Below are 25878 nucleotides of genomic sequence, written 5' to 3' on the forward strand. Positions count from 1 at the left end.
CCCCCCCCACGGGCCACGCTCTGGGTGTGGGGTTTGCGTGCTCCTGCTGAGCAGAGCAGCAATGTGTCTAGCTCCAGCCAGGCGGTGCAGTTGCCAGACATGCTGCTCTGAGTGGCATAGTAAGTGGGCCAGGGGGTAGGATAAGGGGCGCGGGGTCCCTGGGGCCAGTCAGGGTGGAGGTTCTGTGTGGGGGGCAGTAAGGGGACTGAGAGGTTGGATAAGCATGGAGTCCTGGGGGGCCTGTCTGGGGCAGGGGTGTGGATAGTACTGGGGAAGTCAGGGGACAAGGAGCAGGGGGCAGGAAGTGGGAGGGGTCAGATAGGGGGCAGGGACCAGGCTGTTTGGGGAGGCACAGCCTTCCCTACAGTTTTGCAACTCCAATGTGGCTATTGGGACAAAAAAAAAAAAAAAAGAGAGAGAGTTTGCCCACCCCTGAGCTAGACCACCTCCATGGCCTCTGGAAGGTACACACTGCAGAGAGGACTCTTGTTTCAATATCCCAAGCAAAGGAATTTGCACCCTGGCCTTGAGGCAGCCCAATGGGAAAGAGCCACCCTACATGATCTGCTAACACCATTTCTTCTCATTCCTTTGTTACACCCCACCACCTTCACTACAGTCTGATTGCAGCATGTTGAACCCTTTCATGCTTCATGCAGAGATCGCAAGACTGGATGCAGGGAGGAGGGACAATTCTGGAAGTGCTCTGAAGATACTAAAGGGACTCGAGAGAAAGGTTCAGACTCCAGTCTGAACCTAAGTGACTCTCCCCTGAAGCAGAGCAGCGGAAGATGAGCCACAGAGAACATGTCTCAATCATTCAATTGTCCTGAGAGGCTGATAATACCCAAGTTTGACATAAACTTGATCTTTTCCAGCCAGTGCCAGCAGGCCAGTGACTTGGCTGAAGGAGACTGGAGGGGCCAAGCCCCCCTCAGCTTGCCAAGGAAACTGCTGTGACTCCAGCGGGATTAAGAGCAACAGCCCAGCACTGCCACTGCATTAGTGACAGGCACGTGAACTGTCACCTATCGCCTTGGCACTCCTCATCAGTGCCAGCCCAGGCAGTGCCAACAGCGCTGTCATATGCGCAGCTAGCGCAAGGGTGGAGCAGCGCTGGGCAGCTCTGCAGTGCCACAGGCAAACCACACCACAACTCCACTCACACGATGACATTCCCATGCAGATTTAGTTCCACAGTGGCCACAGCATCATGCACGTTTCCTCCTCTTCCCTGTAGAGATAGAGGAATGCTGGTGAGTGCTAACATGCATGTGTCAGCACAGCATGTGGGGAGTCTGCTGGAGGAGGATGGGATTTGATGCCATGGCCACTTACAGGCCAAGGGTGGAAGAAACCACTTGACTCAGTTCTTCCAATTGTCCCACAAGCTTTAGTGATTCAGAGCAGCCAGCAGTTCCACCATAAAGGTGCATCAGAGCTCCTGAAGCCAGGCCAGTGTGGACACAGGTATTGCCAGACTAGGTCAGCACTATGGCCCACTAGGCCAGTATCCTGCTTCAGGGCAAGGTGCGAGACACCTCACAATAGGTAGTGATGGGATAGGCACCTGCCCCAGGAGAGTCCGTGAGCTCCAGCCCAGAAGCAGAGGGACTGATATCTTTTCTTGAGCTTTTTAAATTTAATTCGATTCCTCTGACTATTTGTTACCCACAGAAGTGTCCAATAGCCTTTGAATGTGGCTAAGTTCTCTGCCTTAATACGCTGTGGCAGTGAGTTCCACAGTTTCATTACAGCTAGAATGAAATGTTCCCCCCGCCCAGTCTTTGAATTTGTCACCTTCAAATGTCATTGTCTTAGCACAAGAGCAAGGAACATCCAGAGGACAAGCACACAATCTCCCTTCTCTAGATTAGTCATTTTATACACTTCTATAGTGTCCCTTATGTATGCATCTCCTTTCACAGGAGACCAGTGTCCGTCTCTTCCATCTCTTCATCCGAAGCTTTTCCTGCCTCTGGTCATTGTCACCTGGCTCTGTGCCCTTCTAATGGTGCAATATCCTTTGAGATCAGATGAAAGAAACAGAACGCAGGACCCAGATGCGCCAACCATGGATTTGTATGACGACTTATGACTATATTCTCCGTCCTGTTTCTTATGCACCTTAACATCTTGTTGGACTTGACCACAGCCGTGCATTGAGCAGATCTTCAGTGAGCTAGGCATACACACCGGCCTGTCCTGAGTTCAGTTCGTTACAACACGGCAAGATGCACAATCTATTGTGTCCGTTCCTGCATTGTTCAACACTGAGCTGCCCTCTTGTCTGGCCTAGCCAGGCCCCTCAGAAGTGCTGCCATGCCCATGCTTGACTTGACTAACCTAAGTTGGGGCCTCTGCAAATTGCATCACTTCGCTGCTTGGCCCCTTTCCCAGATCATTAAACCACACGCCACAAGCACAGCCTCTGGCACCTTCACTTCTGGCCATGATAAAAGCAACTTAATCCCTCCTGTTTTTCCCCTCTCAGCCAGTTTCTGATCCATGATAACACCTAGCCTCCTACCTCATGACTTGTCTCTTAGTAATCACGCATGAGGGATCTTGTTCAAGGCCTTTTGAAAAAAAACCAGTCAGCTGTCTCTCTACTCACTGACTGTAAACAGCACAGCAAACCCCACCCCTTCCCTCCTTGGGCACAGACACTTACCCAGAGGGAAGGTGATCTGGTCACACATGCCCAGCAGCTGCCCGAAATACACCTTGTTCTCAGAGGGATGAATGCCAAGCTCTGCCATCCTGCAATGGAAGCACGACACAGTCACACCAGGAGATGCCCAGCAGGAATGGGGGGAGGGATAGCTGAGTGGTTTGAGCCTCCTAAACCCAGGGTTGTGAGTTCAATCCTTGAGGCGGCCATTTTTGCCCCAGATCCCTAAATCTGTCAGGGACGGTACTTGGTCTTGCTGTGAAGGGAGGGGACTGGACTCGATGACCTTTCAAGGTCCCTTCCAGTTCTAGGACATAGGTATATCTCCATATAATAGGAAATACTACACTAGAAGGACAGAGTGAGCTCAGGAGCAGCGCCAGGGTTTTTGGCACCCTAGGAGGGGGTCCTTCCGCGCTCCTAGTCGTTGGCGGCAATTCTGCAGCGGCGGGGGGCATTCCTTCCTCAGCTCCCAGTCGTTGGGGCACTTTGGCGGCAGGTCTTGGAGCGCGGAAGGACCTCCAGCCACTGAATTGCCACCGAGGGTGGCAAAATGCCACCCCTCCTCCCCCCCAAATCCTGGCACCCTAGGTGACCACCTAGGTCGCCTAAATGGAAATGCTGGCCTTGAGTCAACTGGAGGAACAGTGAAGCAGCCTCTGCTCAGGGAATCCTGCTCCTTTTCCAGAGGTCTATTGCCCGCAGGCCTGGATTAACAACTTCCCATAGGGTAAAAAAGTAGCAGACTGCAACAGAAGCATGGCAGAGTTGGGTAACTAGTGCCCAACCCCTCAGAGTGCCTGGCACAGCCCTTCCTTGGAACAGTTGCATGCCTCACCCATGCATCTGCCCAGCACACAGCACTGCCTGGAACAGATTACAGCCCCAGCTTCATCCGGCCACTGTGCAACATCTGCAGTCACTAGCATTCATACTCCCACTGATACAAAAACCCAGGAGTCTGGCATTCAGCACTGGTCTGAGCTAACAGATTTACATCCGCAGGCCACAAAGGTCACTGCAGAGCAAGCAAGGAAAGTCCCTTTTTGAAAGCTGTTTCTGTCAGGGTCTGACATATTTGCCAGACATTCCAGGACCCAATTCGATTTCTCCTAACTGCACAAGAAGGTACATGAATTCAATTCCATTCCATGCACAGGCCCTCTTCCTTCCAGCCTCTTTAGAATTATAGACTATCAGGGTTGGAAGAGACCTCAGGAGGTGTCTAGTCCAACCCCCTACTCAAAGCAGGACCAACCCCAACTAAACCATCCCAGCCAGGGCTGTGTCAAGCCTGGCCTTAAAAACGTCTAAGGAAGGAGATTCCACCAACTTCCTAGGGAACCCATTCCAGTGCTTCACCACCCTCCTAGTGAAATAGTGTTTCCTAATATCCAACCTAAACCTCCCCCACTGCAACTTGAGACCATTACTTCCTTGTTCTTCGATCTTGTCCACACTAGAAGATCTAGATCCTCCTCTTTGGAACCCCTTGTTCAGGTAGTTTGAAAGCCTGCTATCAAATCCCTCTTCTTCTCTTCTGCATACTAACCAATCAGTTCCTCAGCCTCTTCCTTATAATGTACCTTTTGTGCTCCAGCCCTCCCTAATATGTTTGTTGCCCTCGTGGCGCTTTCCATTTTTCCACATCGTTTTTTGTAGTGTGGGGCCCAAAACTGGACACAGGACTCCAGATGAGGCCTCACCAATGCCGAATAGAGGGGAATGATCACATCCCTTGATCTGCTGGCAATGCCCCTACTTATACAGCCCAAAATGCCATTAGCCTTCTTGGCAACAAGGGCACATGGTCAACTCATATCCAGCTTCTCGTTCACTGCAACCCCTAGGTCCTTTTCTGCAGAACTGCTGCCTAGCCATTCACATTCCCCTAGCTCTGGCCAGCCCCTGTTCCTAGTGCTGTCGGATGTGTGCAAATGTCACCCACACATTTCTGCTGCCACTGCTCAATGCCTTCTTGCAACAGCAGCCCCTACTATCCCTGTCCTAGGCTCCCACGCAGCTGCTCTGCTGCAGCCCCACCTCCCACCCTATTCAAGGCCTGGCACCCACAGCTCCTGCCACCTACCTGCGAATGGTGAACTTCACCGTGTCCTCGTTGTGCGATGCCACCATCACTTTGACTTTCTGGCTGTACTTTATCTCCTCGAGAACGTAGTCCAGGCACCTGTGGGACAGCTCACATGTGGGCACAGGGAAGTGCCCAGGGCACCACCTCCTCACCCCAGCATCCCAGCTCTGGCACCCCTACCTCTGGTACATCTCGTTGGTCTCTTCGTATGTAGGGTTGAGGGGATCCTCGTAGCCGATTTGAGCAGCTCGGGCACGCTCCTGCTCCAGGTACGCGCCTCTGACCAGCTTGGCCCCGAAGTGCCAGCCCTCACGGCGAGAGAGCTCCATGTCCATTGTCACGTTGTCATACGCCTCCTGCAGTGGAAAGATGGAGCAGTGCCATCCACAGCCAGGAGCAGTCGCTCACTGCACTGACACATGCTGTTCAGGATGGGGGAAGAGGAGCAAGGCTCCAAGGCTGCTCCTGGAGTTCTGCCCTGAAACTGAGCTGCCACTGAAGCACTCCCTCCTCCTGCAGCGTGACCCATCTCCACCCCACTGCCTGCCACCACTGCATCTGGAGCCCTTCCGGCATGCAGGCTGCACACCGCTGGGCCCCAGTTCCCCTGCCCACAGCTCACACTGGCCAAACCTTCACCTTCAAGTAGCACTGGAAGGTGTTAAATATGACGGCCTTCTCCATGTTGAATTTGCGCTGCATCTCCAGGGTGAGCCGGCTGATGGCTGGCTGGAAGTAGGTCTGCTCAGCGTCCACCATCAGCCTCACTCCCAGCTTCAGGGCTCTCTGCAAGGGGAAGGACACTCCTCAGATCAGGCCACAAGCAGTGAAAAGGCTCTGCTCAGGTGAAGTCTGCAAGGCCAACACTGAGTCTGCTGCTGTGCGTAGTACTGCACAGATCCTGCAGATGGCAGCACTCACCTGCAGGCCAATGCTTCCAGAGAACACCTGCTAGAAGAGCCCTGTGACCCTAGCCCAGCAGCAAACAGCCACTGAGAGCAGCCCAAACTCTGGCACCGAGGCCATGCTGGGGTATAGGTGAGCAGGTCCATCTCACTCGCTGTGGGGCCAGGGCCCACTCTACCTGTCCCCAGCTTGGAAAACTTCCCACCAAGACCCTCATGATGGTACAGGCAGGGCAGCTCCTAACCGTGGCCAGGACATCCATCCTCTGCAGCATTCGCTTCATCTGCAGGTCCTCCTCTTCGGTGAAGTGCGAGAGCAGAGGCTCCAACTGGCCAGTCTGAAAGGAGAAGCACGAGACAGCCTCAGTGCTACCCCACCCCCGTGGCCACAGCCTGGACATTACAAACCATAAGCCTTCCCTCCCTCACCCAGGGTGCAGAGCAGGACATGGCACAAGGCATCAGGACAAGTGCTAACCCCAAGAGCCCATACAGCTACCACTCCCTCCCCAGGCACATGGGACAAGCATTGTTTGCTGAACTGTCTGCATCAAAGTGCAGTGGGAGGGGGCCCAGCTGGGATCAGGTTCCTAGGAGTACCAGCATGCTCCAGACTAACGGGCAGCCACCCAGCCCCATTCACCAACCCTGTGCACCTGCCACCTTTGACTGGGACCCAGAGCTGCTGCTCCCCAGATGTTACAAAAAGGGTGTAGAGGGTGAGGGGCAGCTGCTAACTTGCAAGGGCTGGGGAAGCAGGATGGAGCCCCACAAGAAGCTGTTTGAGAGAGGAGAACCCTTGCACCCCTAGCCCCGAATCTGCCCTGGTTCCTTGCCAGGGGAATGGCTCCACTGGCAGGCCTGGCTGAGAAGCCTGGTAAGTGTCCAACCCATTTCTCTGCTCAGGCCAGCCCAGCAGCACTGAGCTGTGCAGAGATGGGGCTGAGGCGGATGCTCAGGCTTGTCTCCCCACCCCACCTCCTCATCTGGGAAGAGCAGATTAGAGCACAGCTCGGCTGCTGACATCCACAAGCTCCAGCTCCCTTGCTCTAGTGGGAACATGACTGCAGCGCTGCTACAACTCTGAGCTGGTGGAGCTGGACCCCAAGAGGCAGCAATCATAGAACCTCAGGAGGTATCTAGTCCAACCCCCTGCTCAAAGCAGGAACAATCCCCAACTAAATCATCCCAGCCAGGGCTTTTGGGCGGTTTTCCCAAGCCCCCCCTGGAAAAAACCCCCATAAAAACCTCTTAAGGAAAAGAGATTCCACCACCTCCCTAGGGAACCCATTCCAGTGTCACACACTCCTGTGAAAAGTATTTCTAAATGCACCTAAAACCTCCCCTACTACAGCTTGAGACGCATTGCTCCTTGTTCTGTATCTGCCAACCACTGGAACAGTCTAGATCCATCCTCTTTGGAACCTCTTTAGGTAGTTTGAAAAGCAGCTACAAATCCCCCCATTCTTCTCATCTGCAGACTAAACATCCCAGTTCCCTCAAGCCTCTCCTCTAAAGTTTATATGCTCAGCCCCCTAAATTTATTGCCCTCTGCTGGGCTCTTCCAATTTTTCCACAACTTCCCTTATAGTGTGGGTGCAAAACTGGACATAGTACTCCAGATGGGGCCGCTCACCAATGCCTAATAGGGGGAATGATCACTCCTGCGATCCTGTGGAATGCCCTACTTATACAGCCCAAAATGCCGTTAGCCTTCTTGGCAAGCAAGGGCCAACACTGCTGACTCATATCCAGTTTCTTGTCTACTGTAACCCCTAGGTCCTTTTCTGTAGAACTGCTGCCTAGCCATTCGGTCCCCAGTCTGTAGCAGTGGATGAGATTCTTCCATCTTAAGTGCAGGACTCTGCACTTGTCCTTGTTGAACCTCAGATTTCTTTTGGCCTAATTGTCTAATTTGTCTAGGTGCCTCTGTATCCTATCCCTACCCTCCAGCATATCTACCACTCCTCTCAGTTTAGTGTTATCTGAAAACTTGCTGAGGGTGCAATCCATGCCATCCTCCAGATTATTAATGAAGATATTGAACAAAACTGGGCCCAGGACTGACCCTTGGGGCCTCAGAGAGGACCCTAGAGTCCTCTCTCCATCCAGAGCAGATGGATTCTAGCCACCCATTCCCCCAGGCCTGCTCCCATGCAGGGCTCTGCTTAGCCTGGGAGTGCACCTGCACACACCACCGTGTATATCTGACCAACCATCATCTCCTCCATCCAGTTCAAGTTCTGTCCTCAGAGCCCAATCTGGCATCAACCAAGGCCATTTCATCCTGTTACTGCCCACTGGAGACAAGGGCCCTGCCACTGGCTTTACTCCTACCCATGTGGCAGCTGGCAACATTCTACCATCTCCCACACTGGCACTGAGTATTGACAGGTGCCTCACCTAGTCACCCCTCCCTACCACTACCAGCTCCCGATTGCCACCTGAGCCTTGCTTCAATGCAGAAGACACCTACGTCCATGTCTGCTCCTGTAGGGTTGTCTTCACTTCTGCTCGGCCCCAAATTCAAGTCTTGGCTTAGCCACAAACACCTCAATAGCACTCCCCCAAGTGCCCGTAACAAGCAAGCAGAGTGCCTCCCAGATGGCTCCTGACTGTGGGTGCCCCACCTCCATGTCCTAGATCTTTGGCCCTTTCATTTGCAGACAACCTTAATTCAGTACTTCATCATGAAACAGGGTTGTGGTCATCTCCTCTCACCTCCAATGGCTCTACTGTAGCCTATAGGTGAAGGCACTTGCTAGGTGAGGCATAGGTATAAGTTAAGGCAGTAATGCAATGAGCTTACAAGCCTCAACAACTGTAAGACAGTAGCTTAGCTAAACTAATCAAGGCCCAAGGCCTAAAAAGCCTTAACAGGAGTAGCTAACCGGAAGTAACCCTAGATTATAAGATAGCACAAGGCAGACTGCTGTAGGGATTAAACTGCTGTAACCATGACATGCTAGTTGATACCATCTTGGCATATTTTTAGTCAGGGACATCAGCAATGTCTGACCCCAAGAATGTCATGGGAATTATCTGCCATCTATGCTAATAAGCTTGATGTAAAAGACTATGAGAGAAGGGCTCCCAGTTAGTAGGGGGAGGAACTGTAAAGGAAAAGGAGCTGAAGCCCCTCCTAAGTATGCATTAGGCCTAGTGGTGTCAGTGTAACACAAGTTGTATCCCAGCTTGTGTGGCTTGAGAGGTGTGGCTCTTGAGGATGGTGAGGGGGAAGATGAGGAAGATAACACCAGAGGTGGTTTTTCAAAGGATGGCAAGAGTGTCTGGATGCTCAGCTCCATCTGTGTTATCTCTAGCTGCCTCACAGGGTTAGAGTGTTTGTGGCTCTGAACTATATTAAAACTAGAAACAGTGCGATGGCTGAAGTGTGAGTGTTGCAATCCTGCCTCCTGTGGCTCCCAAATCACGAACTCTGATAATAACAGGCCTGATCCTGGGCCAAGAACCTACCAAATTCTAGCATGGTAACAGGGGAAAACAAGTTGACCTAATCAATAGATCAGGCAACAATTCCCTCTTGCATTATTTTCTGCATGGCTCAGTTCTATCAGTTCAGTGTGTCCCACCCCGTGGCTCCTTTTCCACATTCAGCCAGCACACCTCAAACTTGCAATGGTGCATTAACAAGAGGTCTGACTTCTCTTACCTGCCAAGACCCGAGCTCAGGCCCTCTGAGGCTTTCCCCCAGCTAGTGCTAGTGTCACTGACCACCAAGGGCAGGTCAGGAATGCAGGTCCTTGCAGCCCAGTGCATGGAAGGATACAACAAGCAGAAACTCTTAGCCCTCCCAACTCCTTTGTAATGGAGAAAGAGGGTAACCCGGGGCTGACAGGTGAAGACCCCAAGGGGAGAGAATTTATGGTGCATGGCGTAAACAGAAGCAACGGGATGCAATCAAGTTATCAGACAAGTATCAGGATGAAGTGCCCAACAGGAAGCGCCTCCCATGTGACTGGCTGATCCCAGATACTTCGGAGTTTTAGAACTGACTGGTTAAAACATCAGAAGGCCTCATGCATGGTGCTCCCTTCCCAGTCCAACACAGCACCATGGAGCTCTCCAGCTGCAGCGTCCCATGCCATTACTTGGAAGAGCTCTACTGCTCAGGAGGGTTCCCTTGGGGCCTCTCCCTGGGCCAAAATAGTGCCGCTCACCTACCTTCGTGTTTGGTACGAGCAGCAGTTTGGAGAGCTTCGTTCGGTTGTCAATCAGGCTGTTCCAGTCCAGCAAGTCCACAGTGCTGCAGCCACAAAGACTCGCGTTAGCGCCAGCTCAAAGCGAGCTGCAGACTGGCCCCAACCCCAGCAGGCCTCCCCAAGGGGTGCGCAGGCAACTCCCACACTAGTCAGGATGGATTAGTGACCCAGAGCCCACTGCTGCTTGTCATGACCCAGCTTGGGGGGATTTCAGCAGTGCTCCCTGGGCATAGGTCCTTGGTCACCAGGAGCCTGGCAGAGCAGCAGGATCCACATGGCAACCCTTCCACTCAAGCCACTCCAAGAAGCAACACACCCTTCAAAATGCCCAAAACAAACATGGCCACCACCACTTCTTACCCTTTCCCAGTGCAGCTCCCCGGACTCTGAGAAAGGCAGCCTCTCCCAGGACCCCTGCCCCAAGCCATTGCTCTAGGATTTGGGAAGCTCCCCTCTCTGCCTCCTACCCCAGTTCCTCTCTGGCAGAGCACACACTGGCCGAAATGGAAGCCTTTGGGACCCCTCCATGTGCTCCTTTCTGTGGCACTCCCATCTCTCCCCATTCTGCAGCACATTCCAGGAAGGCCAGAGGGTCAGGCTGGCTGCGGCCCAGGAAGGAGCTCACCCAGACACGCCCAGGTCCTCGCCAGTGAACCAGTGCTGGCTCTCCGCTTTGGTCGCAATCCCAAGGTTCGCCAAGGTCTCCTGCAATGAGAAAGGAGCAGGTCAGAGTCCCTGCTGTTGCCTGCTGTCCCCAAACGCTGCAGTGAGCAGCACCCCTGCTGCCTTTGCGCTGCAGGCCCAGACTACCTTGAGTCATGACCCTGCTCCGAGGTGATGGCTGGGGTGGGACTGTGCCAGTTCCCGCACACCACACAACCCCTGTGGGGTCAAAGGCACTGAACAGCCACTCAGCGCTTCCCAGAGAGTTCTCCCCTGGTGCGAGCAGCTCTCGGGAGAGAGGGCTAGTGCAGGAGCTATGCATGCACATGCACCAGCAACTGGGACAGACCTCACTGGTACCAGCACAAGAGGGGTTCCTACCATTGCTCTGCCTGGAAGGGGCAACAATGGATCTCAGGAGACTTATGGTACACTGGGACCTATGAAGGGGGATGGAGATTCCAGCACAATCCCAGCCCAGGGGAAGGACTGGGGGAAATGTACAGAAATGAGCTTACTTGGCTAGGGAGGAACAGGACATGCATTTTACTGGCTGCTGCATCATGCTCTTTCAGTCACTGAGCATGGAACCAGAACATGCTCCTCCCAAACTCTCACTTTAGGGCCAGAAGGAACCATCCTGAACATCTACTCTGAGATCCTGCACATCGCAGGCCACAGAACCTCCCCCACCCCTCCTGTAATAGGCCCCTCACTGCTGGTTGAGTGACTGAAGTGCTCACATCATGGTCTAAAGACTTCACGTTACAAAAAAAATCCAGCATTTACACAAGTTCAAACCAGCAGGTGACCTGTGCCCCATGCTGCAGGGGAAAGCAAAAAACCTCCAGGGTCTCTGCCAGTCTGACCTCTGGGAAAATCCCTTCAACCCCAGATATGGCAATCAACTAGATCCTGAGCATGGGGGCAAGACCCACCAGCCGGACAGCTGGGAAAGAATTCTCTGTAGGAACTCAGATCTCTCCCCAGTGCTTTGATCCAAGGTTCCGAAGTGTTTTATAACCCCCCCCTCGACAAAGGTGGGGGCACAGTCCCCAGGAGGGTGATGCACCCTGAGCACGAGCAGCACAGATGCCCATGGGGCAGAGTTGGGGAGGACAGCTCCTTTGGGAGCACTGCCCCTAGCTCACCTGCAGCTTTTTCACCTCCAGCCTGGTCTCCATCACAGCCAGCCCGGCCTTGCCCTGCTCTGCAGCCATCTGGTGAAAGAACTTCCTCCACTTCATCAGCACCTCCGAGAATTGCAGCTGGGGGGATGGGGGGGGGGCAGACCGCAGGGTGAGCTCCCTGCTCCTCTCCCCAGCCGGGATGGCTCAGAGCTCCCCCACCCTGTGGTTGCATCCTCTGTGCACTCTGCCACGCCAAGTAAGCAGGACTGGCTCTGCTGGGCACCCAACCGAACAGTGCTGGCACCTCCTACTACCTTCCTAGTAAAGATCAAGGCCCCTAAACCTGACACTAGGCAGGGGGTCCCAGTGAGATAACCTGGCATTTAGCCAGATCTCCATCCTCAAAGCAAGAGGCAAGCTCAAGCCCTTCTACATCAGGTGAGGCCTGGGCCAGGGGGAGCTCTGACTCTCCAGGGATGGACTGAGGCCCAAGCTGCTGCCCTGACTGGGATACTGGCCTCCGGGAGTCAACTGAGCATCACTGACAGACACAGTCTGTAAGCATGTGCCTGGCATGCACCCGATGGGAGGGACCATCCTGCCTGGCACCCAGCTTGCTGCACTGAGCCCAGGCAGTGGGGTGCCACCTGTGATGAGCACAATGAGGTAGATCTGGTCCCAAAAATCCCTCATCTAATGTTAGGGGCCTCTGTCCTCTCACACACCAGAGCCGTCTCTTCTGCAGCTCCTGCCACCTGGAACAGTCTCCGAGTAACTCCCAGAGCCCGTCTCAGCCTGTGCACCCCTTCCTCTGCTATCACATGGAGGCCCTGGCACCAAAAGTCACTCACCAGGAACTGAGGCCTCCCTAAAGCCGTCAGCTTAATGGCCGAAAAGCTGTCCTCGGAGCTGCCACCTAAACGAAGGGAGAGAGAGCTGAGGCGGCTGCAGCATCCAAACTCCAGGGCAGGTAAAGGAAAGCAGCCCAGGGCAATCCAGAGAAGGAGGAGGAATTCAGAAAGCCCATGTGAGCTGGCAGATCTGCCCTCCGCCCCTGCTGGGTACCCTCCAGAGACTGCAGCAGCACCTGGACTCTGCATTGCAGGAGGAGGACACCTGGAGAGCCATGGCCCATGGATGGCAATGCAACCTGTTGTGGGACGGGCACAGGGACAGGTGCTCCCAGAGGGACAGTCAGGCACAGCCAACGCAGGGGCACTCTGGGAGTGGCATATGCAGAGCGCCTACCTGAGGCCTCGATACAGCGCAGGAACGTCTCCATATGCTGGTCACACTTGGTTTCGTCTGCGTAGAAGTAGGTGCGGGCACTGATGACCTTGTCCCGGCGGTCCCCGAACCCCCGATGTGCAAGGTACTGCTTCTCTCTGTGGCCGGCACCTGAGGACAGGTAGAGGGGAGGAAATGGCCAAGAGCCCACATGTCCCTGGAACAAGTCCCCTTACTCTTACCAAGCCCTGCCCAAGCCTCTGTGGGGATTTCTCCCACCCTAGGAGAAAGTCCCAGGGCTAGATTTTCATTGGATCGAGGTCCTTCTAGAAGAAGATCTGCTCTACCTCAGCCACAAGCCAACAAGCTGGATGCAGGACTCATGAGGTGGGATTCCCTGGCCCGTGCTATGCACAAGAGCAGATTAGATGTTCCAGCCTTAACATCTCTGTGAGAACCCAGCAGCTGTCCAATCTCAAGGATCTCCGCTTCGTAGCGATGTGAGCCCCTGAGGTCCCCCCAGAGCAGTTTAAACACAGTCTGTGCCTGGGTTTTCACAGTTTATGAGCAGATCAAGGTACTTTCCACCCATTGGCCACTCGAGCCCCAGGCCTTTCTGCACAAGAAGGGTGTGAGGGCCAGAGCCCTGGAGCATGCTGGGGAGGGGATGGTCTGGGCCAGAGTCTCAATGGATCTGTGTCCAACTAGAATGTGTTAGGAGCAGTTGTGTCACTCACCCCCCGTCTTCTTCTCAGATGCAGAGGTACAGGAGCTAGAGGAAGGAAACAGATGGTGAGACAGGCACCAGGGCAGCTCAGGAGCCCCCCTGGGACTACAGTGCACCCCCCTCACAACCAGCTCGCTTGGCTTCACAGGGGTCAGCTCCCCGTAGCCAAAGGGCCAGGTCCCCACAAGCCCCTCATTCTTCCTGTTCTTCACTCCGGCAACGGCCATTCACTGAAGCGCTTCTCTCAGCCTCTGGGCCCAGAGCACTTTGCTGGCGGGGAAGGGGATATTTTCCAAAGCCTCCTTCGGGCCTATGCCCATCAGAGTCAGTCATGTGCAACTACCTCCTCCCACCATATGAAAATCAGTGGGACCTTCAGTGCCTTGGAAAATGTTAGCTGAGATTCCTACCCCACCCCATGGGGCAGCCAGCTCAGGGGTGGAGAAACTGCCATAGGGGAGGAGAGCAAATTCCCCTCATGAAACTGCATGGGAACCAGAACGTCTACACTCTAGTTTAGCTGGACACTGAGGCAAATGCCCCAACTTTTGTGACAAGTATTACATTGATAGAAGCCTTCATCTCCCTTCCACAGGGTCTTTATACCAAACAGCACCAGCCTGAACTACCCTGGGCTGCTCATCCCAAAGCTTTATACTGTGCCAGCACACACCTCTATGGAGAGCTGAACTTCAGCCCCTTCATTGCATCCATCTCCCCTCTTTCTCTAGGCCTGTTTCAGAGCAAATTATTGTTATTTTCCCAGGCATGGACCTTGCCCTAGTTCTTCCTCCTGCCTCTGCTTTTCTTCTGGATTATTTTCAATGCCAATAGCTCAGACAAACAAGTTTGTCTACATTTACAGGAGAAAGTGCTGCTTGCTTCTTATGTACAATGTCACCTGAAAGTGAGAACAGGCATTTGCATGGCACTTTTGTAGCCGGCGTTGCAAGGTATTTGTGTGCCAGATATGCTAAACATTCATATGCCCCTTCATGCTTCAGCCACCATTCCAGAAGATATGCTTCCATGCTGATGATGCTCGTTAAAAAAATAATGCATTAATTAAATCTGTGCCTGAACTCCTTGTGGGAGAATTTTATTTCTCCTATTCTGCTTTACCTGCATTCTGCCATATGTGTCATGTTATAGCAGTCTCGGGTGATCATGACTCATCATGTTTGATTTAAGAACACAAAGACGGTACCAATGTGAGTTTTCTAAGGATAGCTATAGCACTCGACCCAAGGCTTAAGAATCTGAAGTGCCCTCCAAAATCTGAGAGGGAGAGGTGTGGAGTATACTTTCAGAAGCCTTAAAAGAGCAACACTTCGATGTGGAAACTACAGAACCCGAACCACCAAAAACACTTCTGCTGGTGGCATCTGACTCAGATGATGAAAATGAACATGTGTCGGTCCACTCTGCTTTCAATCCTTGCCGAGCAGAACCCATCATCAGTATGGACGCACGTCCTCCGAATTGGTGGTGGAAGCATATGAATCTTTAGCACATCTGCCATGCAAGTATCTTGCGACATCAGCTACAACGCCATGTGAACACCTATTCTCACCTTCAGGTGACATGGGAAACAGGAGGGCAGCATTATCTCCCATGAACGTAAACAAACTTGTTTGTCTGAGCAATTGGTTGAACAAGAAGTAGGACTGAGTGGACTTGTAAGTTCTAAAGTTTTATATTGTTTTATTTTTGAATGCAGTTATTTTTTGTACATAATTCTACATCTGTAAGTTCAACTTTCATGACAAAGATCGCACAACCATACTTGCACTAGGTGAACTGAAATATATTGTGTTTGTTTCTACAATGCAAATCTTCATAATAAAAATATAAAACAAGCAGTGTACACTTTGTATTCTGTTATAATTGAAACCAATATATTTGAAAACAGAAAATATTCAAAAATATTTAAATAAATGGTAATCTATTATTGTTTAACAGTGCAATTTATCATGATTAATTTTTTTAATCTCTTGACAGCCCTAATTTTAATGTAGTTTTTTGTATTTAGTTTAGGAGGTTTTTCTAAAAAAGTGCAAGACCCATCATATACAGCAAATGTTCTTTCACAAGCTGTCAGCAAGGCTGGAAGGCACCCTTCGGTGAGATTTTGATAGGGACCGCCCTCATGCAAAACCCGCTCTGGTCAATTTGAGAGTCTCCTCTTAGCCAGAGGCAACACAGATTAGCATGTAAACAAGTGGCTAGGTCTAGCATGAAGCTGAGGGAAGGACTGGTGGGGCCCTGGGGTCAGCCATGGGTTCTGGTTGGTTTAGAAGCGGAATGAAATTCCATATGAAGCTACAAAGCTGCCCAATTGCAGTGAGCGGAGCAGCATGGGGCCCCCTTGCTGAACTCAGCGTTCTGCATTCTCTCTGCTATGGCCAATGGCACTCCCCAGTGCAAGGGCAGTATAGGCAATACCCCACCTGCCTCTGCATTAGGCACCTATGGACCAGTTCAAGGGGGGGGGCATTAATCTGATTGTGGCCGCGTGAGAAGAGGAAGCACTGGCAATTCAAACAAGCCAGGAGAGCTGCAAATACCAGCCACGCCCCCCCCCCCCCCCCAAGGGAAAGCTGAAAGAAGAGTCAAGAGGCAGCATTAACAGATGGAGGTACTGCCTGGAGAGAGCAACCACAGAGCTGGGAGCAAGGGACATGTAATACAGCAAGGCAGAGTCCTCCTGTGAGTATGGCTGGGGAAGGGACATGCCAGGGATGACATCTGTGAAGACGATTTCTTAATTTCACTAGAAACAAGGACTTTTCAACATGCAAACACTAGGCTGGTAGGGCCAGCCTACACAGGTTGTGTACCAATTCAGAGACTGATACAATTAAAGCCATGCAACCCCTCAGTACAGGTGCAGTGATCCCCATACAAGATGCTCAGTGCCGTGAATTTAGCAGAATAAGCACCTTTTACGCAGGCTTCACTGTGCCCACACTAAGGGGCTGCACTGGCTTAACTGTATGTGCTTTCAAATCTGCACAGGCAAGTCTTACCTTACGCGGGGGTTCTGTTCCACGGTTATCGCGTAAAGCAAAAACCACATATATGCAAAATTATATCCCCAAGCCCTTTAAATCTCACCTGCAGCTCCGGCGGCTGGGCCGGAGGGGCATGTAAAGAGCACCACCGGGCTACCTGCCGCGTTGGGAAACCCGGTGGAGCCCTTTAAATCCCGCCCGCAGCTTTGGCAGCCAGGCTGGGGAGCCCAGAGGAGCCCTTTAAATGCCCCCCCGGCCCAGCCGCCGGAGCTGTGGACGGGGTTTAAAGGGCTTCACTGGATTTCCTGCTGCAGTGGGGAGCCTGAAGGAGCCTGAAGGAGCCCTTTAAATCCCACCTGCAGCTTTGGCAGCCGGGCTGGAGCTGGCATTTAAAGGGCCCAGAGCTCCACGGTGGCTAGAGCCTCAGGCCCTTTAGTTCGTCACAGCGGCTACCAGCCACCTCTGCAGCTGGGAGCCCCCTGGGTGATTTAAAGGCCCTGGGACTCCCAGCTACAGCTGGTGCCCCAGGACCTTTAAATCTTGAGGCCATGCTCCCAGACCGTACACGTAAAGTTGAAATCGTGCATGTTAAATGCACGTAAGTTGCGACAGACCTGTCCACTGTGTAGCCCAGCCCTTGGGATCTCCAAGTGCAACTGTGCAGCTAGAGGCTGAGTAGCAGGAAGTGAAACAGGCCCAGCCTGGTGTCTCAGTGCCAGGCTAAGTGAAATGCAAACTGGACCAGCAGCAAGAAGTTCACTGTTGGTTTGTTAACATGGAAGAGCGCGCTCATGTGTCGACATGCCCACCTGGTCAACATTCCTTTCGCATTATAATACAGTGTGGCTTTTTGGTTCCTGCCCCAGGTGTCTAAATATTACTTAGAATGGTGCATTCATAGAACGGGTTTTGCCTTTTAATAAAGCCAAAAAGAAGAAAATCCTTTTCCCAGTTGAACAAACCGACAAGCTCCTAGGATCAGCCTGCTTTTTGGAATGTTAATCCCGGCCAGCAAAGCCATCACAGCAGATAATCCAGACTTGCTTAAATATTTGCCCACAACATCTTATAGGATGGAGCAACAAGCGAATAAACCTTGTCAGGAGAGGAAAAACATCCCGTTTAATAGAGTGCAAAGCAGTCTACTGAGACACCAACACACCCTGCACCAGAACAGCCAGCTCCATGCACACTCAAGACAAGACTAGAACGGAGGTCTAGCAGGGTTTGGAGGAATTACACACCTAACACCAGCACCCCTCATCTCCCAGGGCTCAGCTGCAGTGGTTCAATTCCTTCCCCACTTGTGAATTCCTACAGCCCAGCTCTGAAGAAGGCAGAGCTAACATGTATTTGGATCTCCCTAGGCACAGTACCCAACAGCCTGGGACCACCCTGGAAGTGCCTCTGATCCAGGGCCAAGAGCATCATGCTGGCTTTGGAGTCTGTGCCATGATGAGGGCGGTGGTCTTTGGAGTCAGAGAGAACCAGGGGTTCTGGAGGCCTGGCCGCAGCCCAGCAGAGGCTTTAGAGATTAGGACCAAGCCAGTGACCTGAACCTGGAGTGGGCAGGGGTAGCATTCTGGTGCCATGTGCCTTGGGGCTGCCATGAACCACACAGGCTACAGTTAAAGTCGCCTGGACTGATGTTCCTAGTTACAATCATCCAGTCTTGGAGCGACACTCGGGATTACTAGGTTTCCACCAAGAGGAGCAGCTGGAGCTTCCTAGCTAACTGGATAACAGGCAGCCATTGGTATCGCTGTGTGGCTCTTGGGGGGGGGGGGCGGGAGAGATGAGTCTATTAGTATGTTGAGGCCATGCCTGTGGGAGGTGCACCTCGTGTGTAACAGGCACCCCAGAAGTAACTGAATCCCCAGACTTGCTGGACACTTTCTGCTGTCTCTGGCCTTGACTAATCATTGATCGGCACCTTGTGCAGTGGGTGTGATCTGCTACCAACCAGGCCCACTGCACTAAGCGCACAAGGGAATAGTGAACCAGGTTCTTGTTTGTTACACAGCCCCAAGAACACTGTCAGGACTCAAAGGGCTGACCCAGATCCCCTGGGTGCCACAGACCCTAGATAAACAGCCCAGGTTACAAACCACTGTTCACATGCAGTCTGATTTGGCTCGTGGGTTAATTCTGACCACTTTGCTTTGGTGAAAGCCTCATGGTGAGGCAGAAACTGAAAGTTACTCATCTGGGGAGAAAGCATGTCATTGTTGCTCCAACACAGACAGACTCCTATGCCATAGTGTTCTGGGCAGAACTCTGCACATGGGCGATGGCCCAAGTGGATGTCACAAACATGGGAACGGCTGGAGCCTCAATTTCCCGTTTTCCAAACCAGAAGATGCAAAAACAGGCACAGCGAACTGAGAAAAATGTAGCATGGAATTTATGAAAAGTATTTCCATGACATTTGCCTCGCTCTAGCACTGAGCACCCCGGCAGCAAGGGCACCCAGTTGCGTCCTAAGTGAATGGAGATTAGCAGTTGTCGGCTGGCAAACACAGATCAATTTCCTTAGCTGTGGGGCTCCTGTGCAGAGCAGGGTTCCCTCTATCATCACACTCTTCACTGCACAGCCAACTGAGGCACACGTAAGAGAGCACAACCATTACCAGCTTAGCATAAGCCATGTGCACTTGGTACGTCCAGCTGGTGACTGTCAAAAGTCAGTGACTTACACACTAGAAACCCTACATTGACACAGCTACACTGATGCTGCAATGCATCTGGTGAAGACGCCCTATGTCAATGGGAGAGAGCTCTCCCACTGTAAGGTCTGAGGCCTTTTCTTCAGCCATATTAGGAGAGCAGCAGCCATGAGCCAAGAAGCAAAGTCACCTCCTCAATTTCATCTAAATTACTTTAAAACAATGTAATATCAGGCTTTTAAGAAGGCAATCCTGTACTAACAGTACCCCCCACCAAACAGATCTTAGGCTGCCTAAAGAAAACTTGCTTGATAGTATTCTGTCTAGCAAGGAATCACTTCTCAACAGCTGTGGTTGTGGAGTCTCTATTTCATTATTTTGTCTTGTTTATGGTCCCTGCTTCTCCGTTTTTCTGGTTCTTTGTTGCATAGATTTCATTTTGCAAGATTTAAATCAACTGAGGTGGTGGGGTATGACTAGGCAAAGAATTGTTTTGCAATATGTTAGGATTGGACAAAGAACTGTGTAACATTTTAGTAAGATGACTGGCTAAGGCAGGGGTGGTCAACCTGTGGCTCCGGAGCCACATGTGGTTCTTCAGAAGTTAATATGCGGCTCCTTGTATAGGCACTGACTCCAGGGCTGGAGCTACAGGCGCCAACTTTCAAATGTGCCGGGGGGCGCTCACTGCTCAACCCCTGGCTTTGCCCCCACTCCACCCCCTCCGTATAGCCTGCCATGCCCTAGCTCCTCCCCCCTCCAGAGCCTCTTGCACACCACAAAACAGCTGATCAGGAGGTGCAGGGAGGGAGAGGGAGGTGCTGATCGGCAGGGCTGTCAGTGGGCAGGAGCCACTGGGAGAGAGTGTGCGCATGGGTGGTGGGGGAGCTGCTGACATATTACTGTGGCTCTTTGGCAATGGACATTGGTAAATTCTGGCTCCTTCTCAGGTTGGCCACCCCTGGGTTAAGGCATAGCTAAGCATGACTCCAGTTTCACTAGATAAACTGGGTTCCAAGAAGGAGACTGTTGGGGCAAAAAAAGGAAAAGGAAAAACCTGGAAGAAGAACTCGCCTCCAAGAGACAGCCCAGAGCAGAGCTGCTAGAATCTGATGCACGACCCTGACATGCAGCGTAACCCCTTTGGGGTTTGGAGAGCACGGCCCCTTTAAAATTTTTTCTGGAGGGGGGGACGGGGAGAGTGAGAAAAAAGGAGGGAAACTCCACGGGGTGGGGCTAGAGCTCTAGGGGACAGAAGAGGCAGCCTGCAGGCCTTGGCAAAGGAAGCAGCAGAGAACCTGCCTGGAGCCTGGGAAGGGCAGGGCAGGGCAGCCAATTGGGGACAGCCCAGGACAGGAGCCAGAAGGAGCACGGGGCCAGAGAGGAATCACCCAAGGATAGGCTGGAGCTGGACCTGGACCCAGGATCACGGCTGCCCAGGGCTGCAAGTACTGGGGCTTATGACTCTGCATTGGGAACAAGGAGGGAGGTTGTAGCTAGTTAGGTGGGGAGGTGGTCACTGTCTGGATTTGCAGAGAGCGACAGAAGAGGGCACTGGAGGGGTTTGTTGGCGGAAAGTTCACCGACGCCAAAGACGACCAGGAGCACCCAGGACTCACCACTGGACTGGAATTTTGCTCAAGCCTCCTGAACTCTGTGTTCAGACACGTTGCTCAGTGTCTGCCCTTCCAGACTGTGCTACCACTGGTCCTGTGGGGCCTTGGTTTGGATGCAGCCCTGTTTTACCGCTCCCCCTATATTTCCCCTTGCTGTATTTCTCCTCTCATCCCTCTGTAAATCGATACCTCCCTTTGTTATATCCATTGTACTTTTCCTGTGGGTGTCAGTGTTCACTCTGGGGGGTTTGGAATAGGCGCCCCTGGGGTGGAAGGGATTTCTCCTGCTGCATTCCTGCACATGCCTTCTCTTGGCCAGAGCTGCCTGCAGAGCAGACTCCATCTTGGCCATGAGGGTGCTAAAGTTACACTGCAACAAGAACTCAGGTGAGACTGATCTTGCCTGGCCAACAGGTAAAGTCTGCCTGCATGATCAGGACTGGTGAGGATAGCATTGTATTCTTAGCAGGTGTATTCTGCTCTGTGATTGTGAACAGAGGGAGGTTAAGGATATTTCTGTGTAAGACTTTCACTGATAAATAGGTCCTGCAAACCCACAGAAGAGCACACCTTGATCCCTGGGAAGTATGTAAAGGCAGGTGCCCTACAGTGTGCCAGTAACACCATTGACATAATAAATCCACCTCTGCGAGACCTTGCCTGATGACATAAGTGCCAGCGTGGACTGCACTAGGTAGGTGCAACTTATGCTGCTTGCGTGGGGGGCTTATTCATACCGAAGCAACACAAGTTATACAGATGTAACCTGTCATGTAGACAAACCTTCAGGATGGGCTTGGTGTAACACCATTTGTCTGGAGTAGCTTCTATCGAGGTCAAGTTTGATCTCAAGAGAGTTAGTTGATAAGTCTCAAGGGAAACATTAAATCTGATTAATGCTCCATCACTAACAACTTTCACTGAGAAGAAACAGATGCCAGGAAGTTAATGAACATTGCTGTACAGTTACTTAGGCCATGTCTACACTTGCGAGTTTACAGCAGTACAAATCTATTGCTGTAATATCGCTCGTGTAGCTGCTCTATGCTGACAGCAGAGAGCTTATGTCGAACAGTACAACATGTCGCTCAGGGGTGTGAAAAATACTCCATGAAGCAGCTACTGCACTGATACCTGGATCAGAGACATGACAATTCACTACAAAGGAGCAGGCAACAATCCAAGAGCAGAGTGCAGTATGGGGAGACTATTTGATTCTAGTGACAGCAACACCTGCACCCTTGCATAAGACTCTTAAGACAAGCTGTTTGCAAAGCAGCCTGCTGGAAACAGCAAGAGAGAACTACTACAAGGATGAGTCAAATCCATCCTCCTGCCATTAACTCAGACACCACATGCAAGGATACTGGCAGGTGGGCATGGCTACTTTTACAGACCTGTGTTAGTGACACTGTGCAGTTACTTATTGCATCTCCTTAGCACAAGCCTTGCCAGGACACATCACAGCTCTGAACAGGGCAGAGCCAAGACCAGATATATGTCTAATTGGGGAAAAGAACAAACAGCTTGTTAGACATTCCTTCACAGCCACTTTTGCACCAAGGCTGTGAATTCCAGGTAGGGCTACTTCTAACGCTGCCGGTGGGCTGAGCAATGTCCACCATCTCACAGCCAGTACATGCCAACCCCCCACTCTCCATAGGGGGCCAGAACAGACTGGGGGCAGCAGACAAGCAGTGGATTGAAATCATTCTCCCTCAACCAAGGCTCAGCCTCCCCTCCTCTTCCCCACTTCAGCTACATACACAGGACCCTGGAGAGAGAGGAACCAATTTTCCTGAGTAATGTGGGGTGGAAGGGAGGGAGCGAATGCATGAGTTCCCAGCAGGCCAGATACGTGAATCTGCCCATGACCAGGCTCTATGGAAGTTGTTTGGAGTCCACCAGGCAGTGGACAAGGTGTCCCCAAAGTGTCCTCCCCACCCATCCCATGGGGAGGTATCAGAGCAGCACCTGTAGCAAACATCTACAAGAAGCTCAGCAGGAGACTGAACTGTGGCCCAGCTGCATCCATTTATCAGGGTAAATAGTGTTCCTGAAGATGAAGGCGGTGGGTGTGTGAGTGAGTATAGTGCACTCTTAGCTGCTTTAGGGTCTTTGGGCAGCATCCACAAGGATTTCTGTGGGTGCCTCAATAGCTTCCTGTCCCCAAAGACTGTCCGGCAAAGCAGGTCTGAGGCTCACCCCTGCAGAGAAAATAGTAATCTCAGACCTTCCCTGCCCTGCATAAACACTGTTGTGAACAGTCTGAGACCCAGCACCTACCATAGGAGGAATCTAGGGACACAAATCTTGCAAGAAGTTGTCCTTTCGGGGCAGAACTCGAGTACACCTCTGAGAGAATGGGGAGGGATTCCTGCAGCAGCTCCAAGGCAGAGGCATGCAGGCTAGATCTGCCTGCAGGGGGTACTCAAGCTGAGCCTTCTAGGAAGCAGCACAGAACTTGGCAACTCCAGTGCTTACCTAAAGGCTCTGCCTCTGTGACAGCCAATCAAATTGAAGGGGATGGGCCCTATTGGCCAACTGCATTCCCAGAAAGAAGGGCAAGCCCTTGGCAAGTTTGAAAGAGTACATTCTGTCCAAGGCACTTGCAGGCGGAGGCAAAGAGGACAATTTCCCTTCAACTGCACCACGTGCTCCACAGTAATCTAGTCCTCGCCCACTACCAAGGTCACAGCAAACTGTCCCAGGCCAGGCTTGAGGATTCAGCAGCACTGAGCCCACCTGCATGAGGGGAGGACACAGACCCTGTGCACTCTGGTTCAGAGCACATGCTGTGTTGGTGCAAGTTCCATTCAGCACCACAGGCCAGAGACAATCCAGCTTTGCCAAATGCAGCTCTGATCCCACAGCAGATGCACAGATCAGAGCATTGGGTCACAGGTTCTGGAGTGGGAAAAACATGCACTGGGCTTGAATTTCCAATGACCAGTGATTTTAGGGATCCAACCTGAGACAGCCTAGGGACCCAATTTTCAGAGGGTGGGTGTTCAGCACTTCTTAAAAATCAGACCCTTTGAAGGCATCTCAAATTGGGTCCTCAGAAAAGAGGCCCTTTTCTCCACATAGGAGAAAGAACATGTAAATTCTTCACCCCCACCTCTCAGTCTCTGGGAAAGGGCATGCAGGTGGGATGTCGTTGCTGAAGGAAAGTGCTCAGTGGCACCCCAACTACACAATCCTTTGGAGGAAGGGGTGGCTGGCTGGCTTTTTGGTGCCAAAGCAGAGTGGTGTCAACACCTGGGAAGCTAGAAATCTGAACTGTATGTTCTCTTTTCACATATGGGCTAGTCTGAGGAGAACATGACCAGAACAGCAAGGCAAGGTCAGCATGTCCATGCAGGGCAAACTAGAGTGTGAATGAGCAAATGATTTGAAATGGCTGCAGTGAACATGTAATAGCCTGAACCAGTCTCCCAGGTCACCAGCTCAAATCTGAACCTGAAGGAAAGTTTGAGGGAGAACAAAGGAACAGTGATGACAAAGCTGTCATGGGCCTGAAGCAAGGCCAGGAAAGGAAAACAAAGCAAAAGGACCAGAAGACAGAACAGAAGCAGCCAAATCAAGAGTTGGCATCACATTTGTTCTCGGGCTTGCTTCCCTGGGAAAGCTCAGCATGGGCACAGCAAGCTCCAGCCATTCCCTTTCATAGCGAGGCTGCTGGGCAACAAAGCCTGAAAAAAGGAGCTTAACTCACACTAATCAGATAGTTCCTTCTGCTGTGCCAGCAGCAGCGCTGGGATAACAGAGGCGAGTAAAAAAGGGAAAATCCTCACGGGATGGTTCCCCCTTAGGTAACACCCACTACTGGAGTACAACCTGCTGCCTAGTTCATCTCACCCCACACACTAGCTCTGCCCCCCTCTCAGCACTCCTTGGGATACCTTTCTACATCAGGAGATTTGAAGAGCCAAGCTCTATTTTCTTGCTCCCCTCATGAGTCACAAGAGCTCCCCAAAGGTGGTCCCAGTCCTGATCTCAGGCTTTGGGAGGTCTGGTGTGTACTTATAGCCATCAGCACAGATTGCCCAAACCTTTGCTTCTAACTGCCTGCAGTCTGCAAACTAGAAGCGCTCAAATGCTTACTCCATTTCCTTACGTTCCGCCTCCTCTGGCGTGAGATCCTCCTCCACGCTGTAGTCCAGCACTGAGCCCACCCCAAACGCATGGTTTCGTTGGATCAGGGGTTTGATGGCCTCTTGGTCCTCGCCAGCCACAAAGTGCCCATAGAAGGTCATCTTCATCAGCTTCTCAAACAGATGCTGCCCCAGCAGCTTCCTGCTGAGGTTCATCAGCTACAAGACACAAAGCCCATGTAAGACACTGCTTTCTTCGGTACAGGCACCGCCCTGCCCTGCCACACCTGGGGTAACAGCTCTGCATTAGATTTCAGCTGAAGAAATAGTGCTGGGAAAAGCCAAGACCCAGACACACCAATAGCCACAGGGCCATGGATTAGCCTGACCTCAGGGTCCAGCCAGTGTTGGACACACCAGCGCTCTGGCCTTAGCTGTAGGGACACCACCCTGCTCTGCCCATCACAGCGTCCAAGCCATGATCCCCATTTGTACAGAGGAGGGAGACGAGGACGGGCCCAGGATCTTGCCCGAGGTCCCAGAACCAAGTCTCCAGTCCCTGCTCCAGGCACTGGACCACCCGCTGAGACACGTTAAATTAATACTCAAGACAAGATCCTATCGGCACCTGACCCCAGACCCTCGCTCCGGAGAAACCCCGGGGCCTGCGTCGGGGGGCAAAAGGCATCAGTTACACGCAGGCTCGAGGGGTCCTGCTGCCAAGCGCCTCTCCCCGACTCCCACACCGGGAGACACGCGCCTGAGGGGCCCGGACCCCCGGCTGCGCCCAAAGCCCCCCGCGGGCAGCAGCCGAGCCTGCTCCGCACCGCCCCGCGCACGGGGC

The 25878-nt window shown here is 52.3% G+C and overlaps 1 protein-coding gene across 3 annotated transcripts in view; it reads right to left on the reverse strand.

Moving 5' to 3' along the window:
* The window catches only part of PRODH (proline dehydrogenase 1), a 52912-nt gene that overhangs the window by 22267 nt on the left and 4767 nt on the right, over positions 1 to 25878 (reverse strand). Inside the window, exons 2-14 of one of the 3 annotated variants that reach the window (XM_032768290.2) lie at positions 25045 to 25253; positions 13652 to 13686; positions 12936 to 13085; positions 12539 to 12603; positions 11709 to 11825; positions 10520 to 10599; positions 9857 to 9938; positions 5917 to 6009; positions 5406 to 5552; positions 4947 to 5122; positions 4764 to 4862; positions 2675 to 2763; positions 16 to 1234 (exon numbers count right to left, since the gene is read on the reverse strand). In XM_032768290.2, the coding sequence (XP_032624181.1) occupies positions 1212 to 1234; positions 2675 to 2763; positions 4764 to 4862; positions 4947 to 5122; positions 5406 to 5552; positions 5917 to 6009; positions 9857 to 9938; positions 10520 to 10599; positions 11709 to 11825; positions 12539 to 12603; positions 12936 to 13085; positions 13652 to 13686; positions 25045 to 25250 (1362 nt within the window). In that variant the 5' untranslated portion in view covers positions 25251 to 25253 and the 3' untranslated portion in view covers positions 16 to 1211. Of the gene's footprint in view, positions 1 to 15; positions 1235 to 2674; positions 2764 to 4759; positions 4863 to 4946; positions 5123 to 5405; positions 5553 to 5916; positions 6010 to 9856; positions 9939 to 10519; positions 10600 to 11708; positions 11826 to 12538; positions 12604 to 12935; positions 13086 to 13651; positions 13687 to 25044; positions 25254 to 25878 lie in introns of those variants that run through there. The other 2 variants (XM_032768291.2, XM_032768292.2) reach the window with 2 other exon arrangements.

This window comes from Chelonoidis abingdonii, chromosome 22, assembly GCF_003597395.2.
Source record: "Chelonoidis abingdonii isolate Lonesome George chromosome 22, CheloAbing_2.0, whole genome shotgun sequence".
Classification (NCBI taxonomy): Eukaryota; Metazoa; Chordata; order Testudines; family Testudinidae; genus Chelonoidis; species Chelonoidis abingdonii.